This window comes from Xyrauchen texanus, chromosome 50, assembly GCF_025860055.1.
Source record: "Xyrauchen texanus isolate HMW12.3.18 chromosome 50, RBS_HiC_50CHRs, whole genome shotgun sequence".
Classification (NCBI taxonomy): domain Eukaryota; kingdom Metazoa; phylum Chordata; class Actinopteri; order Cypriniformes; family Catostomidae; genus Xyrauchen; species Xyrauchen texanus.
In genome coordinates, this window is record NC_068325.1 from 19,527,631 (window position 1) to 19,549,021 (window position 21,391).

Consider the following 21,391-nt stretch of genomic DNA (forward strand, 5'->3'; position numbering starts at 1 on the left):
CAAAACAGACAGAACAATCAGTGTAGTCTGACAAACACATGACTCTTACGAACCGATTCTTTTTTGTGAATCAAAACAGAGAACAACCAGTGTAGTCCGACAAACAAATGACTCTTACGAACAGGTTCTTTTTAGTGAATCAAAACAGACAAAACAACCAGTGTAGTCTGACAAACACATGACTCTTAAGAACCGATTCTTTTTTGTGAATCAAAACAGACAGAACAACCAGTGTAGTCCGACAAACACATGACTCTTAAGAACCGATTATTTTTTGTGAATCAAAACAGACAGAACAAACATTGTAGTCCGACAAACACATGACTCTTATGAACCGATTCTTTTTTGTGAATCAAAACAGACAGAACAATCAGTGTAGTCTGACAAACACATGACTCTTACGAACCGATTCTTTATGGTGAATCAAAACAGAGAACAACCAGTGTAGTCCGACAAACAAATGACTCTTACGAACAGGTTCTTTTTAGTGAATCAAAACAGACAAAACAACCAGTGTAGTCTGACAAACACATGACTCTTAAGAACCGATTATTTTTTGTGAATCAAAACAGACAGAACAAACAGTGTAGTCCGACAAACACATGACTCTTAAGAACCGATTATTTTTTGTGAATCAAAACAGACAGAACAAACAGTGTAGTCCGACAAACACATGACTCTTAAGAACCGATTCTTTTTTGTGAATCAAAACAGACAGAACAACCAGTGTAGTCTGACAAACACATGACTCTTAAGAACCGATTCTTTTTTGTGAATCAAAACAGATAGAACAACCCGTGTAGTCCGACAAACAAATGACTCTTACGAACAGGTTCTTTTTAGTGAATCAAAACAGACAGAACAACCAGTATAGTCCGACAAACAAATGACTCTTACGAACAGGTTCTTTTTAGTGAATCAAAACAGACAGAACAACCAGTGTAGTCCGACAAACAAATGACTCTTACGAACAGGTTCTTTTTAGTGAATCAAAACAGACAAAACAACCAGTGTAGTCTGACAAACACATGACTCTTAAGAACCGATTCTTTTTTGTGAATCAAAACAGACAGAACAACCAGTGTAGTCCAACAAAAAAATGACTCTTATGAACCGATTCTTTTTAGTGAATCAAAACAGACAGAACAACCAGTGTAGTCTGACAAACACATGACTCTTAAGAACCGATTCTTCTTTTTTGTGAATCAAAACAGATCAGTGGGGATTTCTTTAAGACTGCAAGGGAAGCTCAGCTTCCCCTATAATGTCAAAAAAATAATGGTCAAATATGTACTATTGTGTAAACAATTTATTGACTAAAAATGCGTTAGAACACGTTCATCTCGAAGACGAGTTCGTTCAGAATCAGCTACATTACATATAGCAGGTCGGCTGACTCGGTTTACTTCTCATACATTCCCGTAGCGTCAGTGCATTTCCCTGTTGAAGCCGAGCGTCCATTGACTTCAATGGGGCTGCTCTGAACAGTTTTTTTCAGTGCTCCGAAAATAGACGGTCATTGGATAAATGCTGCGATTATGTCCCGCCCACGGACGCTCAGCGTCTCTGGGGGTGAATGAGGAGTGGGCTGGCCCGGACTCCGGGCTTCAGCGTGATGATTGGAGGATCTGTCGAAAGACTGCATCTCCTTTTGATTGACAGCGAATCTGTACTATAAGAAGTCACTGAAGCTATTTCGCGCTCAGTCCCATCGCGGATTTCTCAAGTGTAGTCGAAAGACAAACTGCTGCAACCTATTTCTTTATATTTGTTTGGCTGAAATTGCTAGTCAATTTGCATAATACATTTCACACAATTATACACCACATTCCTTGTTTCAGTTTTACCAAGTTTAATATATTTTGTTTTAGAGCGTTCGTTCGTTCATTCGTTCGTTCGTTCGTTCGTTCGTTCATTCATTCATTCATACAGTAGGCTAGGCTAGCGTCGTACGGGTGAAACTGCGCACGATGGCAGACGGTGCTAATATTGTCGACCTGATTTTGGCGAAGCCATTTGAAAGTCTTCCTTACGAGGAAAAAATTTGAATTAAACAGCTCAACACCTAAGATTGATTTAGTGCAAAAAATAGGGTAAATGAGTTTATAATGTAGGCCGAAAATGAGCTTCCCCTCTTTGAAAGACCAGCAGCCGCCACTGAAACAGACAGAACAACCAGTGTAGTCCGACAAACACATGACTCTCATGAATCGATTTTTTTTAGTGAATCAAATGAGATAGCACCTCCAGTGTAGTCGGAAACGACTCATACGAACCGATTTGTTTTAGTGAATCAAAACATGCAAAACAACCAGTGTAGTATGACAAACAAATGACTCTTATGAACCGATTCTTTTAAGTGAATCAAAACATGCAGAACAACCAGTGTAGTCCGACAAACAAATTACTCTCATGAACCGATTCTTTTTAGTGAATCATATGAGACAGAACATCCAGTGTAGTCAGAAATGACTCGTATGAACCGATTCTTTTTAGTGAATCAAAACAGACAAAACATCCAGTGAATCATTTTGCAACAAGGTGTTTTTTGTAATATTATTTAATAATAAAGCAATAATCAGAGTAATGACATGTAGCATGTAAACATCTAAATCGAATGATTCCTTATCCTCTGATTAGTGCAATAGTCAGAGTACTGGTGTACATATCAACATTGCCATTGAGTCCAAAGGCACGCTTTCTGTGAAATCCCATGACTAAAATCATGTCTGCTTGCTTTGCAAGCCTTTAGTCATGGTTGTGTTTGCATGTGTAATTTGTTCTTATGTACAATTATTATGTTTTATTTGTTTGGAGAAGCTTCAGGACACTACAGCCACGTTTACATGCAACCAAATAAACCACTTATATTCCAACTGATGGGACAATCGAACAGAATAATGGTCAGATTGAGCTGGATGAAATTGGTCGATTGAAATGGGTGTTGTAGATCTAAAATAATCAGCTTAATAAAACAATATTAGCCATGGAAATGTTTGAATCTCTCTTCTTCTTCAATCAGATATGGTGTGTATGTATGTTTATACATGATACACGTTGCAGGTACCAAATTTATACAAAACAATGACAACAAGCATTATTTATTTATTTATACAGTATATGTTTGTTGGATTCAAGTGTGCCGCACAAGCCCTCAAAAGTGAAGCCAAAATGTCTCGATCGACCCCGGTGGCTGGTCCTAGTATAGGTCATAAACCCCGCCTCCCCATGTTATTCAACGGGACGTGAGACCAACTAAACAATTAAATTACACTTCACATATCTTTTTTCCAAAGATAGTTTCTGTCATTTACTGTCGTTTCTATCACGTTGATGTCATTTCAAGTGTTTGTTTTCAAAATAAGTTTGTTTTTAGTTATTTGATGCTATAAAAACGCTGCTGTGACATCATGATTGACAGCTGTGATTGACAGGTTCTCTGAGCGAAGTAGTCACTGAAGCACCAACTGACTTTTTTTCGGGATCTTCGGAGGACTGAGGAGATTGGAGGTTTAAATGTAATACATACATTTCTATAATTAATTATTTCACACCGTCATAAGTCAAAAGTGTAGGGGCGTGTGCTTGTGATTGATTCAGCGAGAGTGAGGGCGGGGCCTTGATTTCGCGGCTTCCTGCTCACTACTGCGCAGGTCTGGTCCCGAAATCGCAACTGCGCAGACTCAAGTCCCAAGATGTCAGCGCCATATCGGGACACTGGCGGCTTCAGTTCTCACCAATGGAAAAGAGCGAAGGGGCGTCGTCCATCTTTTTGTACAGTCTATGGTTGGATTTCTCCCCTTCTCTCCCCAATTTGGAACGCCCAATTCCCAATGCGCTCTAAGTCCTCGTGGTGACGTGGGATGAATCTCAGTTGCCCCCGCGTCTGAGACCGTCAATGCGCGCATCTTATCACGTGGCTTGTTGAATGCGTTACCATGGAGACATAGCGCATGTGGAGGCTTTACCCTATTCTTCACAGCATCCACGCACATGCGCCATGCACCCTGCCGAGAGCGAGAACCCCATTATAGCGACCACGAGGAGGTTACCCCATGTGACTCTACCCTCCCTAGCAACCGGGCCAATTTGGTTGCTTAGGAGACCTGGCTGGAGTCACTCAGCACGCCCTGGATTCGAACTCGTGACTCCAGGGGTCATTACTCGCTGAGCTACCCAGCCCACTTTTGTTTCTTTTTAATCGTTCTTTTCAGTTGCTTTGCCAATATTTGTTTTTATGTGATACCAACGATTGTGCCAGAGAATGTTCTTGCCCCCCATCCAATCAGCGAAAAAGAGAAAAAAACCTTAAGCACAATAATCTGGAAGAAGACCCATTTCCTTTGTTGGAAACTCTACATAGAATTTATTTGGGCTTCAAAAATATGTCAAATATATCTGCTGATGCTACACAAGTCTCAGAAAACCTACAGTGATGGATTTGTGTAGCAACAGACTAACAGACGCAGGCATTAAAGGAAAGATCCTATCTGGCACGAGGAGCCTCACGGAAATCAACATGTGCAGTAATAAGTTCCAGTCCGTGCCAGCAGACCTTCCGGAATCGATCCAGCAGATAATGCTGGAAAACAACTCAATCTTCTCCATACTTGAGGGCTACTTTAAGAAGACTCCAAATCTCCAGTCCATTCGAATGTCAAACTATAAACTCAAATCAGTTGTATTCAATGTCTTTAACCTGTCAAGACAGATGGAGCTCCATTTAGGCCATAACAAACTCTCTAAATAGTTTTTTGTTCCCAGGAACATCTGTTACTCAATCAAAAATGACTTTAAGAGTTGGTTCATGCCTGCTGCAATCAAAATGAACAGAGCCATTTGTAGTCCTAGGATGATGTATTTAGAGGGGTGGGTTCCTCCTGGTATTTCTAGAGGGTAATTCACACTTTGGGGTAAGGCTGTGGTAAAAATATTGATTTAGCAATTTCCATTTGAACAGTTGATACTTAACCTCAAACTTTAGGAGGTTCAGAAGAATCTAAGGGTTGAACTTTCGATGTACGGAGTCAAAACAACATGGCGCTGACCACAGCGCAGTTTGTCTTTGGGAGAAACGCCAACAAAACTACATTTGGTAAGAATCCTAATGACATTTTTACACTGAATCTTGTTTGAGTCAAAAGATTAGAGCCTCTAGTTTCATCCGTTATGCCATTTTTTAAAATGGGAGCGATTTATTGTAAAACGGCACACTGATAAACGCACCTTTTCCTTAGAAATCCTAGATTTACTGTGTATTATCACAATTATATAGACATTTTCACACGGTTCTGAGACCAGTGCAGACAGACAACACACTTGAAGTTAGGGCTTTCACAATTATGAAACCCGACTGACGATTAATCGTCAAAATTACTTAATTGTCCTATAAATTGTCATGTTTATTAAGGTGCATGTGTGCTTCATACACGTCATTTTTACATAAGCGTGTCTCGTCCTTTGTCGCTGCGTTAGCCATTACACAATGGTTTAACGTGAAACTGGAGCGCTTTGCGTTCACTATTAATGTTTATCTTTGTTCGTTTATATCTGCCGTGAGCTTCCGCTGACAGCTTGCGCATCTCAATGGACAAGAGCTGATCTTATTGACGTCCACGGTGCGGCTCGGTGACGCTCGGAGTTCAAATGAATGACACACAAAAGTCCCGTTCATGGCATGTTTTCATTTAAAATGGCATATATTAATATTTGCATTATAATAATATTATTTGTTTGTCCACACGCAATGTGGCACGATAATAACAATAACAAGTGTGACGATTAAAACACAATAGTTATGCCTCAATGAACAAATTGACATGAGCCCTGACAGGAGAACAAGGGGAAGTTGTGTCGAGGCGTTCACTTTAAATATTTTAAATTCTGCAAATCAAGTCATAGGGTCCAAAAACCACCGTGATGGAGGAATGTACTACAGAGGATCAGGATCACTGAACAAACATTTCTTAGTATTTGGCGTCTTTCCCTGTATAGTAAATTTTTTACAGATTGACATAATTGCTAACACACCTGTAATGCTTATTTCCATCTCATGCATGTTTATATCGGGGGGCCGGGGGCCATTTCGTCTTGTCTGAAGGTGCAAGAAGGGAACTGAAACAGTCACATGTTTCCTGTTAAACATGTTTCCCCTCCACCTTAATCTTCACATGTCTGTTTCTCTTTATAATCCATTTTATTTACGTTTTTAGCTAAACGTTTCAATGCAAACCTATAAAACACACGGCGCAGTTACTAGAAAAACAAACCGTTGAGACTACCTGAAAACGATGAATCAAAAACTGACAAAGATGCATGACTGTAACATTTTTGAATGAATGTTTTGAATGTTTGAAACCATTTGAAATTTAAAGGTGAAGCACGTCAAAAAATAACAATAGAACTGTTCACTTGCACCAATATTTCCTTTTATATCAATGTACATAAAATTCAGAGTTAAAGCTCCAAATGCACAACTTCTGCTCTTTCGATTACTTTAAAAATGCATTTTTGTCCCAGCAGACCAAAAACATGGCAAACCGCACGCAGCAGGCGACACAGTGTTCTGATCCGACTAGATGGGAATGCAAAGGGTTAAGGTCTGTTCCATAAACTCCCACTTAAGGATCTCCTCTGGCAGCCTGCGGTGGGGCTTAAAATCCTGATTTGACAGATCACATTTTACTTACAGGCAACAAGAAAATAGCCAGCCGCTGCCTGCACTGCACGTCTGCTCTTCAACACGGCAGAAACCGAACGACTCTTCAAATACAATGGGGACCAAGCTGAGAACGCTTCTTTCAGCAGTTATATTAGCATCATGGGTGCCCTCAGCATCTGGTGCACACTATCACACTCACACTTATCACAGGCAGAAGGATGTAGGACTCACTGAAGAAATCAATGCAGTAGCAGAGAGGAATAAGGTAAATTTCATATTTATATATTGTGTTTGTAATATCTGAGATAACAGTTTTGTGGATCGCTTAAGACATTTCATCAATTTACAAAGTCATTTCTTTTCTGTACACTTAAAGGAATGCTTAGCTTATATTATTATTATAATATATAAATAATTGTCCATTGCTTCTTTAACAAGAGACATGAATCATTAAATATGAATATTTAATATAACAGAAATATTACATTTTCAGTACAGTACTAATATGTGTCTGTCTATATATATATATATATATATATATATATATATACACACACACACACACACACACCAATGAGCCAAAACATTATGACCACTCACAGGTGAAGCGAATAACGTTTATCATCTCCTAACAAGGCCACATGTCACGTCTGGGTGGGCTAGATGGTCAGTGAACAATCAGTTCTTGGTCGTGCACATGTTGAATGCAGGAGTAAAGACCTGAGTGACTTTGACAAGGGCTAAATTGTTTTGGCCGGACGACTGGGTCAGAGCATCTCTGAAATGGCTTGTGGAGTGCTCCCGGTCAACATGGGTGAGTACCTGCCCACAGTGGTCTGAGGAGGGACAAACCACAAACCGGCGACAGGGTGTTGGGCGCCCAAGGCTCATTAGTGCATGAGGGCAACAAAGGCAATCCGTCTGGTCTGAACTGACAGAAGGTCTACTGTGGCACAACACACAGTGCATCACACCCTGCTGCCTATGGGGCTGCGTAGACCCATGATGACCCTTGTCCACCATCGAAAGGGCACACGAGTGTCAGAACTGGACCTTGGAGCAGGGGAAGAAGGTCACCTGGTCTGATGAGTCCCATCACATGGATGGCCACGTGTGCCATTTCCTTGGGGACTTGATGGCACCAGGATGCACTGTGGGCAGACGAAAAGCAGGTGGAGGGAGAGTGATGCTCTGGGCAATGTTCTGCTGGGGAAAAACCCTGGGTCTGGCCATTCACGTGGACCTCAATTTGACACGTCCCACCTACCTAAACATAGTTGCAAACCAGGTACACCCCTTCATGGCAACGGTATTCCTGCCTCTTTCAGCAGGATAATGCGCCCTGTTACACTGCACACATTGTTCAGGAATGGTTTGAGGAACATGATGAAGAGTTCAAGGTGTTGCTCTGGCCTCCAAATTCCCCAGATCTCAATCCGATTGAGCATTTGTGGGATGTGCTGGACCAACAAGTCCGATCCACTGCAGCTCCACCTACAACAGGACACCTTCAGGGGACTTGTAGAGTCAATACCTCGGTGGGTCGGTGCTGTTTTGGTGGCACGCGGAGGACCAACAGCATATTAGGCAGGTGGTTTTAATGTTGTGGCTCATCAGTGTATATACAGTATATTTATATATATATCCTAAAATGTTTTCGTTAAAGATACAGTTAAATCACAGTACATATTCACAGGTTTTCATACATCTGCTAAATTTCCTCCATAGAATCTGATTACCTCCGTATAGATTACTTCTGGCAGTTTTAAAACCAGATAGATTTGTTCAAATAAACACTATAAGTTAATAGTCCATTCGAATCACTTCCCAGCTCTGTATGGATGCTCCGATTACTCAGCAAGCTCTTGGAGACAAGTTCCCTCAGGCTCAAATTCTTCCACCCACAGCTTTACGCTAATTTGTGGGGTCAACCGCTGACACAGTGGTTTAACAGACGCCCGGAGACAGACAATCATATTCAGGCATACCATCTGAACAAGCCAAAGAGATACAACTTTTTTGTTTCGGGCTGTGAAGTACCTAAAAACAATTATTAGCTAATGCTTATACCAATATCTAGAGAGCAGGGGGTGGCCCATAATAATAATAAATAATACAATTAATGATGTTACTATTAATCATGGATAATACAAATCCATTTGTGGAATAAGACTGCACACAAAGTTGTTTAATTGAATTTAATTGACTAATTTTACAGACAACATTCACTAAAAAGTCACTAACAATTATTTGAAAACAGAAAATGTTCACTATTTCTTGAAATGAATTGACACCATGCGGTCGGTTAATTGTCCAGTTGGCCACAGTTTTCCCCATGTTGATAAATTTCCATTTTCCAAATATCAGTCAATTAATCGGCCGATATTCATGACTTCGATTTTGTTAACGGTTCTTGAACATGCATTCAGATTCCCGAACGAATGACTTTCTAAATCAACAGAACAAACATACAGTGCGACCAGTGTAGTCTGATTCCCAAACAAATGACTCGAGTCTGTTATTCTGAACATTAGTGTAAAACATACAGTCTGACCAGTGTAGTCTGATTCCCAAACAAATGACTTGAGTCTGTTATTCTGAACCTTAGTGTAAAACATACAGTGCGACCAGTGTAGTCTGATTCCCAAACAAATGACTCGAGTCTGTTATTCTGAACCTTAGTGTAAAACATACAGTGCGACCAGTGTAGTCTGATTCCCAAACAAATGACTCGAGTCTGTTATTCTGAACCTTAGTGTAAAACATACAGTGCGACCAGTGTAGTCTGATTCCCAAACAAATGACTTGAGTCTGTTATTCTGAACCTTAGTGTAAAACATACAGTGCGACCAGTGTAGTCTGACTCCCGAACAAATTACTTTTATCAGCCCATTCTTTTTAGTGAATCAAAAATAGTGCTAAATTAATTTTGTTATGTCCTATTTGAAATAAACCAAGAATTAAGAGTAATTACTGGGTGGCTGTTGATATGACAACGTGTTGTTAAAGAAACAAATGAGTTTTGTTGCAATTAGTGGTATTTAAAAAAGTCTGTTAACACCTTTTACAAGAATCTGTTCTGTTAAAATATGAAATCATCCCATCATTTGGTCACAGGCCATTGTGGGCGGTAAATCCAATAAAATGTCTTATTTCCAATTATTTCTTTTGTTAATGGAACCAGAATCGCTAAGAGGAATCACAACATGATGATGATTCCCATCTCCATCTGTCACTAAATTAAACTGATGATGTTTACCCTGAATGTGAAATTCAAGTCAAACAACCAACGGGGCTATTTTTACAGAGAGATGCTGACTATGACATCAACAATGCCCTCCTGCCTGCCGATACCCCAGATGACTCCGGCCCACTCCAGCCCACGGGGGATCCTTCAGGTGAAACCTCCTGATGTCTGGTCAACTCTTAATCAGGTTTAAATGAATTGAGAATGTGCCTGTTTTGAATTAAGACTTGTGCGTCTTGCAGACCTTCCAACCTGTCTACTGTGTGTGTGTCTGACTGGATCTGTGTACTGTGAGGAGGTCGACCCAGATATGACATCAGTGCCTGCTCTGCCCAAGGAGACAAATTACCTCTATGCTCGGTACAACAAGATCAAAAAGATAACAGCAAAAGATTTCGGAAATATCGGTGAGTTCTTCCCTGGCTTAACTTGCTCTGGTTTTCTCATTGACTGCAAGAAAATTCTTCAACAATTTCTGGACAGGATAAGAGATTACCTTCAAGGAGAGATTGAGACAAACAGATGCTTTATTACAGAAACAGACAAGCCTTTCCAAATGTCAGGGACACGATACTTGAATTGCATCGTGATCACAAGGGATTGCAACTGCTTTCCTCGTATAAAGACATTGATTATATTCCTGAATCACAATGTTAAAAAAAGCATGTGTTGAGAGAAACTTTAACATGTGTTAACTCTACTGCAGCAGTGCATCATGAGAGCAAAGAGTTCGAGGGAGCGGTCGAGGTTGGTGGCCTCATACATAACAGGCGTCTTTTAAAGCATGATAAGAATTACAGACCACCTTGGCTAACAAAGTCCTCCTTTGCCAAAGTTTATCCTCAAGTTGATCTGTTACATATGTAATGGTCACTACTGACCATTAAAAGTATTGTGATATTTTACTGTATCGATAATGTCAGATCAAGAATGCATATTTGTGGTTAAATTAAGATAAATATTTTGGTCAAAAGACATTCAGAGTGTAACCGGTCCTGCTTGACCTGTTCCGAGCGGGATTTGAACCGGCATGGGAGGCAGGCGTGCTAATGAGGACGCTGAAGCTGCGTACACACTGCCAGCGACTTTGTCGCTGCAGGTCGCCAGTGGCTGGCGGTGAAGTCACTAGTGGGCGTTCCCACTACTGGTTGCTTAGTAACGTTTACAAATGACATTCACGGATGTCATTCCAGTGCTCTTGACAGCAAATCGCTTTTCTTGGCGCTAAAAGCAAACATTTTGGAGGGAAAAGCAAACAAGGCGTGCTCTTTGCCATAGCGGCTGTTTATCTGCGGAGAAAACGCAAACGCCGGTCTGTCTGGGTCCACAAAACCATTCAATCTCGGAGTCAGCACCTCGAGTACCACTGGCTGGTGCAAGAGCTGCGGCTGGATATACCATATCCATATCATAGAGCACTGGAAAATTGCTAACAGCAAGAATTAGCCTTTCATCCATCTTTCCGTTACTGCAGGAGCTGAGAGAGAGAGAGAGAGAGAGAGAGAGAGAGAGAGAGAGAGAGAGAGAAGGATCACGTGAGCTCTCCCGTCTTCTCTCCTATTGGCTGTCGCTTCCGTTAGTCGTTCTTCATTTTAATAAAGTTGAACTTGTATCAACATTGTCCCGTCGCTGGACACGCCCACATCTAGTCGTCAATGGTCGCGACAGCTCGTGTCGCCGGAAGTCGCTGTGCTCTCATTGAAAATGAATGGGATGGAGTCGCTGTCGCGCGCGATGTCGCTGGCAGTGTGTACGCAGCTTAAAGGTTACAGCCTCTTGCCAGTCACTAGTGGGCCTCTTGAGGCCAGGGGTGTGAGGTTTACACACTGCAGAGCTACCTCCCAGCTGGCTCCCGTTACAAGAGCAAATCTGAGAAGGCCGTAGCATTAAGGCTTGGGTATAGTTAGTTTTTCCATGTGCCATTCCCTTTTGATAAGATAATTCCCATTCCCATAAGATAATTGGCAACACGCACTCAATTATTTAAATTCTGCCAAAATCAAAACACAGAACAAGCAAATATCGCAATATATACATTTTAATGACTTTGCACTAAACATAAAGAATCCCAATATTATCGTGTCATTTTATTGTATTTCCAAGTCCCGGCAGATTCCCAAACCCATATTAAAGGGTCAGAACACCCCACTGTTTCAGCACAGTTGAGCTCTCACCACATTTTTAAAAGATGCACTCAAAGTGGGCGTGATCATCAGCAGAGTGAGGGGAGAAGGGGGAGTGAACCCAACAAATATCTGATCCAGTCACTCAGCTTTACTTTAATAATGAAGTTAACAGCATCAAAGATTCTCACAATTGCCCGTAACAGAATGCATAAATAAATTATACACTGTTTTGTAAGCTCACAATATTACTCACACTGGTCATTTGTATCTGTAATTTAATACGCAAATAAATGCCAAGCCATGTAGTCTGTATCGAAATTCCAAGACGATGATTTACAAATATATAGTGCTTAGAGCGCTTGGTTAACACTTACATTAGTGAGGATGGATGGATTGGATGGATGATGGATGGGATGGGATGGATGGATTGGATGGATGGATGGATGATGGATGGATTGGATGGATGATGGATGGATTGGATGGATTGGATGGATGGATGATGGATGGATTGGATGGATGATGGATGGATGGACGGGATGGAATGGATTGGAGGGATGGATGGATGGGATGGGAAGGGATGGGATGGATGGATGGATGGATGGAATGGATTGGAGGGATGGGATGGGATGGATTGGAGGGATGGATTGGATGGATGGAATGGATGGGATGGATTGGATGGATGGATGGATGGATGGATTGAATGGATGGGATGGAATGTATTGGATGGATGGAAGGATGGAATGAAATGGATTGGAGGGATGGATTGGATGGGATTGATGGATGGATTCAAACGCTTGAGAGTTTGAAACGCTGGTCAGGTGCACGGAAATAACTTGCTTGTAAAAGCGTAAAGGCCACGCCTTCTCACGAATAATATCTAGAACACCCGTGACGTAGAGGTGCTGAAATTCAATGGAAAGGTAAACCCTGTACATCATGACTTAAGACGTTGGCTCAATGTTCATTTCAAACCAGGAAGACAAAAAGAGCCTTAAAAATCCCCAAATTAACCCTTTTCCTCTTGTTCACATTCTCTTCCCTTGTGTGCAAGACATATATACCTGTTAACATCTCAAAAAATATGTTTTATTGTTTTATGAACCTTTCAAAATAAAAAACTGAAAGTATGCCACACCAAAATATTTATAAATACAAAAAACCCACTTGGATGGCAAAATGCTAGTAGCATGTCATTTCAGAGCCTGATTAGCATGGGAATTAAAGATGTCTGGAATATGATGCGTAACATTTCAGCTCTATTTCTTCATTAAAAAAATTGCCTGTCTGTTTCCATTAATCTACCCTAGTGACTTTGAAGAGAATCGACTTCACTGGAAACATCATTTCTGAGATTGAGGATGGTGCCTTTGCCAAGCTCACCATGCTTGAGGAGCTCTCGCTAGCCGAAAACCAGCTGGTCAAGTTGCCAATCCTGCCGGCAAAACTAATGTCCTTCAATGCCAATCACAACAAACTGAAGACCAAAGGCATCAAGGCGAATGCTTTCAAGGTAAAGTGCCATGAATGACATAATGCCCAACATCATTTTACACCACCGTCTGGGAACCTGTTTGAAAACATTACCAGCCAACAGACAACCTTGTTTTTGTGTTCACTGCTTTTCTAGATGTAATGAGGTGGGTTATTTAAAGAGTGACCTAACCAGACGTGATGCAGTAAAGTGACAACCAGTCTTCTCAATGATTTAATGAGCTACGACCTGGACAGGACATTTAGTCAGTCACTTGGTTTCTATATCTGATGTGTCACACTGAGTAGCCCCACCTCATTGGTCTAAAATCCAACTGCATATACACTCACTGGGCACATGTACATCTTTCATGCATTTATCTAATCAGCCAATCGTGTGGCAGCAGTGCAATCCACAAAATCAGGCAGATACATGAAGGAGCTTCAGTTAATGTTCACATCGACCATCAGAATGGGGAAAAACATTTGATCTTAGTTATTTGGACCGTGGCATGATTTATGGTGCCAGACGGGCTGGTTTGAGTATTTGTGGGATTTTCACACACAACAGTCTCTAGAATTTACTCCGAATGATGCCAAAAACAAAAAACATCCAGTGAGCGTCAGATCTGTGGATGGAAACGCTGGAAATGTGTTGCAAAGTGCCTGGTTAGGACAGTATAAACAAAATACCCTAGTGAGTTGAATTTTTAGCCAGACAACAACATGAAAACAGCCTTGTGTTTCCTGTTTGATTTATCTCTTTTGAGCTTGCACACTTACAATCCTGACCAAGAAAGTCTTTCTTTACAGAAACTGAACAGACTGATAAATCTGTATCTTGCTCACAATGAACTGGAAGCTGTTCCTGTGATTCCAGAAAGTGTCCGTATGCTTCACCTTCAGGTAACTGGAAGTATTGTGCATGCTTTATGCTGTCCTTTGGACACATACAAATGGAGACTCACATTTGAAAATGGAACCATTCCAATACTTCCTAAAGTAGAGAAGGAAGCATCATGAAAGAGCTCTAGACCCTTCTGTTTCTTTGTTTATAGAATAATAACATTTCGACGGTGAGTGTGGACACCTTCTGCAAAAGTAACAACACCTACTACATCCGCCCCAATATGAACGAGATCCGTATGGACGGAAACCCAGTCATCCTCGCCCAGTATCCCAACAGTTTCACATGCCTGCAGTCTCTGCCAATTGGGCGATACCAGTGAAAAAGAATCAAAGATGGGAAGGCAACGCGAAATCTGTGGATATCCAATGATGATAACTAAAACCCGGGGTCATTCTGTCTGCTAGAGCCTGTGCAGGAATGATTGCACAGCAGGGTAATGCCATGAGATTTTGTTCTATATATATAATTATGTAACAGCTGCCCTTGAATTTCCTCTTGATATTGACTTTGTAGATGAAGCTGAAACGCAAGTCAACAAAGATTAGAAAGAATGTCAAGAAAAAATAACTTCATACCTTTTGTAAATAGTGAAATCTGAGTGCATGAATAGTTGCAGTCAAGCTTCAAGCATTCCTCAGAACTTTGTGAATTTCTGTCACTTGTACTGTTAAAACGTCTTATTTTAGCTGATTTCTACGAAGCCTGTTAAATTCATCAGAAGGTGAGGATCCACGACATCTGGTCTTTACTGAATTACCTTCTCTGATATGTTTGAATATTATTTATATACTACATTTGTAATTATTACCTATGTGTGAAACATGAATAGACTGTACAGTAAAACTTTGTATGAAAAATCTTTTTAAATATACTTTCTAAAAAAAAAACTTGTGACTCGTTTGCCTTTATCTTTTATAACAGTTTTGCTAGACCACAGTTAGAGAAAAATAATGTGGCCAAATTAAAAAAAACAAATAATAGACTAAACAGTCTGCAAATTGCAAACCCATCAAAGCTGAAGATTGTGCATGCAAAACGTTCTGGAAAAAGTGGGGTAATATTGTTCCATTTCACTGGCCAAATTGGCAGCCGTTACAGCACAATGGTCCAAAGAAATATTAGAATGTTTTCCATACTGCCTCAGAGGCTTCATTCCAAAAATGTCAGTGCCATCAAGTCATGGAATTTGCTCCCAATATGACATTCAGCAATCTTCCTTATCCTTATGAAAGTCTTGTGAAATACAGAAACACAGAATGAGTACCTCACAAGAAGAGAAATAATAGTGGAGAACTTTCTTATTCTTTGTAGAATTTAACTTATTTCACAAAAGATCTTTAGGCCCTGATATACTTCCTAGGAAATCAAAAACGAACAGGTGTGGGCCCGGGTAGCGCAGCGAGTATTGATGCTGAATACCACCCCTGGAGTCACAAGTTTGAATCCAGTGCGTGCTGGAGTGACTCCAGCCAGGTCTCCTAACCGTACGTTCACACCAGAAGCGGCGAGAGCGTCAAAATTCGCTCTGGCTGCCCTGCCTTCAACGCTCGGACGCTCGTGGACGCTCTGACGTAGTTGAAATAGGTGGCGACGTTTGTTCAGAATGCTTTGTTTTGTGAACTATATTTAAAGGGGCCGCAATTTAAACATCCAGACATGTCGACCATTTACTTTTTGCCGACCTATCACAAGTAGCGTATATCCTCATGTACTCTTTAAAATGTGAAAATAAGAAATCGATCGATGGCAGAAAGTAATTAATATTTTAGTTGTTTGATATCAAAATAAAATACATTTGTAATAATAACTGGTCTTGGTTGTTTTATATCCCTGTAAGCAAACCGGGACAGATCATATATTACTGGGAAACCCGCCACGGCAATAATCCGTTTCTCCTCCATTTTATCTTCGGAACGAACGTTTGGTGGGAACCAAAGTTTACACGGTTGTGCTCTCTAGACTTCGCTAGAGCGGAGCACTTCTATACTCCAATAGGTTGCCGCCAAACCGCATCACAGCTCATTACCATAATGTTGCCCGCACTTGAACTTTCATCTGACGCCCACACCGCCCAAGACTCGCCGCGCCGCTTCTCGCCCCTGAGAGATGCTGGCTATCATTGAAAATCAATGACTTCCGGTCGATTTGACGCTCTCGCCGCCTCTGGTGTGAACGCACGGTAAGCAAGCAAATTGGCCCGGTTGCTAGGGAGGGTAGAGTCACATGGGGTAACCTCCTCGTGGTCATGATTAGTGGTCTCGCTCTCAATGGGGCGTGTGGTGAGTTGTGTGTGGATCGTGGAGAGTAGCATGAGCCTCCACATGCTGTGAGTCTCCGCGGTGTCATGCACAACGAGTCACGTGATAAGATGTGCGGATTGACGGTCTCAGAAGTGGAGACATCAGTTGGAACAAAATTTGACCAAAAGTTTGAGTTTGTTTCAGTGGTTCGTTACAGCTCACCTGGACGAACTTTTAGGAGAACTTTTGACACCTTCTTACTGCCATTGGTACACGTCATCGGCAGTTGTGACCTGAAGCTCCACCTCCTTTAAGGCTGATAGCTAATAATGTTTACGTTGTTCAGTCAGTCAAGATCAGCCAACATGAACGCACTGGCGTGTAGAGTTATTAGTGAGCGGGTGCCAACTTTACCTACATCTGTACGATTGTTTGCGTAAAGACATTTTCCAAGACCATATCATGAGATATATATGTATGTCTACAAAAGGAATCAAATCTACTCAAATACTCTCAAGTGCCCATTCACTCATGTGCCTTAGCGATTCACACATCTCCCCAAAGTAAAATATCCCCATTAACACTCTTTTATACACCCATATTTGCAGTAGTAGCAGTGTCATCATAAATCACATGGTGTAATCAGCACACATTATGGCTAGCGAATAGTGTGTTAGCTCAATAGTTCTATTAATTCAGAATGTAAACAAGACAAATGAAGCATTATCTAGCTATACAAAAGGGACGGTACTTTGGTACCAGTTCGGTACTGAAATAAAAAAGATGTCACGCTTGATTTCACTTTCTAGTGCTTGATGCCTAGATGGTGCTATAGGAGCTTGAAATCCTGATAGACTGCTAATGTCAATATTTATAGTCCAAAAAGGAGTTATATTTTGGTCTATTCTCACCTAAAACCAATTGGATCTGTTCAGAAACATTGGTTGAAACCACTTGAGTCTTATGGATTACTCATATGCTGCATTTACATGCTTTTTTGAGCTTCAAAGTTTTGGCCACAATTCGCTAACATTGAACTGACCAACATAACAGCGATATTCTTCTGAAAATCTTTTTTAAGTTTGTGTTCGGCAGAAACAAAATGAAAGTCGTACACATCTTGGATCGAATGAGGGTAAGAAAATGAAATGAACTGTCCCTTTAATGGTGCATTTAAGTCAAATCAGAATGATAATAGTCATGGGATGAGCATAAATTAACACTACAGACCATAAAAACTGGGACACTGAAGGGGAGTTGAGTCATATTAGTGACCAGAACAGAGACTTTCATTTGGGCCAATAAGCAACAACCCAGAACACCCTGGCAACTGCATACCAATGTGCTGAAACACAGTTAAAACAACTTAACAGCAGCATAGCAACAACCTGACAACCACCTAGAACACCCTGTAAACTGCAGAGCAACTTGCAAAAAACACAGAAAACAACCTGGCAACCACATACTGTAGCAATGCGCTAAACACACAGCAGAGATCACCTTGACAACGGCATAGCATGCCCTAGCAACCATCCAGAAAACCCTAGTAAGCACATACTGCAGCATAAATGTGCACCAAAGCAAATATCACACTTGTACAAATATGGCAAAACCATTCACATCTTCATAAAATACCAAAATAAATATTTATGGACATATTCATGAGAAAATATCAAAATAAATATTGTTGGACATTTTCAACGAGCGCTGGTAATTATTCATACACTTCATAGGGCCTACCTTGTTTAAATTTAAACGCATGTGATTGGCTTTTATATGGACAGGTCTCCTGAAAAGGCGGGAGACTTGAGCGTACAACTTCCTTATTTCACAGCTTTCATAATGTTTAAGCCTAAACGTGTCAGATTAATTAGTCAAAAAAATTGTTTTAACTTACATCTTGTCTTCCCCAGAGGAGACAGAAGACAGGACACGCAATCTGGCGCGCGTGATTTTGATTTAGATTCGTGATTCGCTAAACGAATCATTCAGTCCGCTTTTTGAATCTTTAATGTTCCGTTAAAAGGAATCAAATTTAAAACATTCGACTCTTTTGATTCTTTTGACGAATCACACATCACTATCGCCGATCAGCATGCATTTAACACGTTCAGTTGCTTTTATTTATTTATTTTTTGCTTATTATCTGGAGAAATTTATCCATTTTCTCTTCAAAATGTAGTAAAGTGAAAGTAAAAGTCCAAAGAAATATTTATACTCAATAAAGTAGAACATTTTAAAAACTGTACTTTAGTACAGTAATTAAGTATTTGTACTTCCTTACTATACGCCTCTGCACATTACTGTTTTTAAATGCTCAACCGCTTATTTGGGCATGTGCTCTGCTACTTCTTATACACTGAAATGGACAATTAATCCAATTCAAATCATGATACGTCCTGTGTGATTATGAAACCGTGAGAGGCTGCAATCTTAGTCTGCATAAAGACTATACATTCATTTAATTACATTTACATGTATCATTTGGCAGATGCTTTTATCTAAAGCGACTTACAACAGAGGAAAACATAAACAAATCATCTTAAGGAGACAGTGGTAAGAAAAAGTGCCATATTACAAAGTTTCACTAGTCGGGAAAGTGTTTGGTGCCTCTTTATGTTGGTACAACAAGGCGATGTTCCTTAGGCTTCTGACCGCAGGCTTCTGGTGGGTGTGCAGCTCTGCAGAAATTATTTTAGGGACGCTGGAGCAGACCCATTGACAGTTCTGTATGCCAGCATCAGAGCCTTGAATTTGATACGCGCATCAACCGGCAGCCAGTGGAGAGAGACAAGGAGTGGTGTAACATGCGCTCTCTTTGGTTCATTAAAGACCAGACGTGCTGCTGCATTCTGGATGATTTGGAGGGGTCTAATTGCACATGCGGGACGGCCTGCAATGAGAGTGTTACAGTAGCCAGTCTAGTTATGACAAGTAACTGAACAAGCAGTTGTGTGGCATGTTCAGAGAGGAAGTATTTTTATATACAAAGTATATGTTTTAGAGTATAAATCTACATGATTTTGCAGTCTTTGAGATGTGGTCTGTGAAATTTAGTTTGTTACCAGCTGCACGGTGATGTTGTGTTCAACAGCAGGGTTGACTGGAAAGACGGTGTTCGGTCTTGGCTGGGTTGAGTTGCAGGTGCTGTTCCTTCATCCAGGCTGAGATGTCTGCCAGACAGGTCGAGATTCGAGCAGTCACTGTGTTGTCGTTGGGATGGAAAGACAAGTAGAGTTGCATGTTGTCAGCATAGCATTGGTAAGAGTAACCATGTGCCTGAATGATGGGTCCCAGTGATGTTGTGTATATAGAGAAGAGAAGTGGCCCAAGCACTGAGCCCTGAGGTATCCCAGAAAGTAGTAAGTAGCTAAATCACAGCATTTGGACCTTGAGTTTAGTGTCAGAAAAGCACTATATAAATGTAACGTCCATTCATTCATTCATTCATTCATTAGTTTAGATTTAAATGTAGTTTCCTCATATTTAAATGTGCTTCTAAACGCCTCCCACAGTGATGAGGCAGGTGCCTGAATTTTAGCAAACAGTACACCATTGCTTCAATAAAGCTGTCAAGAGCCTGATGCACATGTTGCACATTCAGCGGACGAACACCACATGTCTCTCAGAAAACATCTTCAAAGTCCTGAAGAAGAGGAGATCTTTTGTGTCCTCCACTCTGAAAAGAAATAAGCATACATCACAGATGATTAAAGGCCAAATTGAGCTTTTCTGTTAAATTCTGATGTACTTTCCACAGATTTAAGCTGGGGCCCAGAAACTGTAGCACACGACACAGCTTTCCATGAATCTCGAGACGTCAGTCTGTGAAAGGACGATGTTGTAACGAGTGATGGAAAAATGGCAAGTCTCTCAAAACGAAATGGACCCACTCCAAAACAGTAAAAGACAGCATTTTAATGGCAAGAGCTGGAGCAAAGCGTCTATAAGAATATCTAAACACCAGACAATAAATGTACGTCTTTCCATCATAGATCTTAATTTTTTTTGGGGATCCAGGTGAGTTGAAAGTTTACACACATTAATCAGGCAACTGGCTTGACTGAAGAATAATGCTGTTCAAACGAAATCACAGATAAATTACCCTCATTTGGCGGATTTTATTTTGTACTTCGGGGCAATTTACACTGTGTGTGATTTCAGATTTGTTGATTGGGGGACCTTGAATTTGAAAAAGTCATTTTAAACTAAGCATTCCCAATACTAACCTACATTTTTAATAGACTAAACATATTCAAATGCCAGGATCATTTTACGGACCAATCAATGGCGCTTCTATATTTGGCTTCTTTCATGACAAATTTGCTAATGTCGTCCCTTTTTCTCATGTCCCAGATTATGCTGCCAAGGATCTGAAGAAATACGCCATATAGGCATAATCACACATTAATTTATGCTGTGTAATGTCCCAGCTACTATTTTGTAATATAGCTGGAAATAAGTAAGCACAAATGTATTGCTAATGTCCATCCTTGTGTTTGCATCTATAGGGATAGCTTACCCAAAAATGGAAAGTTGGATTACTGTTGGTTTCAGGTAATAGAATAAAATGTTCACACACAATACAGAATACAGGAAAATGACAGATCTAAAGGTTGTAGCACTTTAAAAGTGTCCACATATCATTTTCCACAAGAGTGCTCAAAAATTCCCAAGTTTACATGGAACATAATGGTTATAAAATGCATGGACATCTCAGACTTGTGTAAGAATCAT

At 40.6% G+C, this 21,391-nt stretch overlaps 1 protein-coding gene across 1 annotated transcript; it reads left to right on the forward strand.

Annotated features, from left to right (window-relative positions):
* The first annotated feature begins 6,519 nt into the window (after window positions 1-6,519).
* On the forward strand, window positions 6,520-14,798 carry LOC127641098 (mimecan-like). Its single transcript, XM_052123868.1, has 7 exons — window positions 6,520-6,599; window positions 6,692-6,926; window positions 9,969-10,059; window positions 10,151-10,315; window positions 13,342-13,544; window positions 14,318-14,410; window positions 14,563-14,798. The coding sequence occupies exons 1-7, from the start codon at window positions 6,532-6,534 to the stop codon at window positions 14,731-14,733; spliced, it is 1,026 nt and encodes a 341-aa protein (XP_051979828.1). The 5' UTR covers window positions 6,520-6,531; the 3' UTR covers window positions 14,734-14,798.
* The last annotated feature ends 6,593 nt before the right edge of the window (window positions 14,799-21,391 follow it).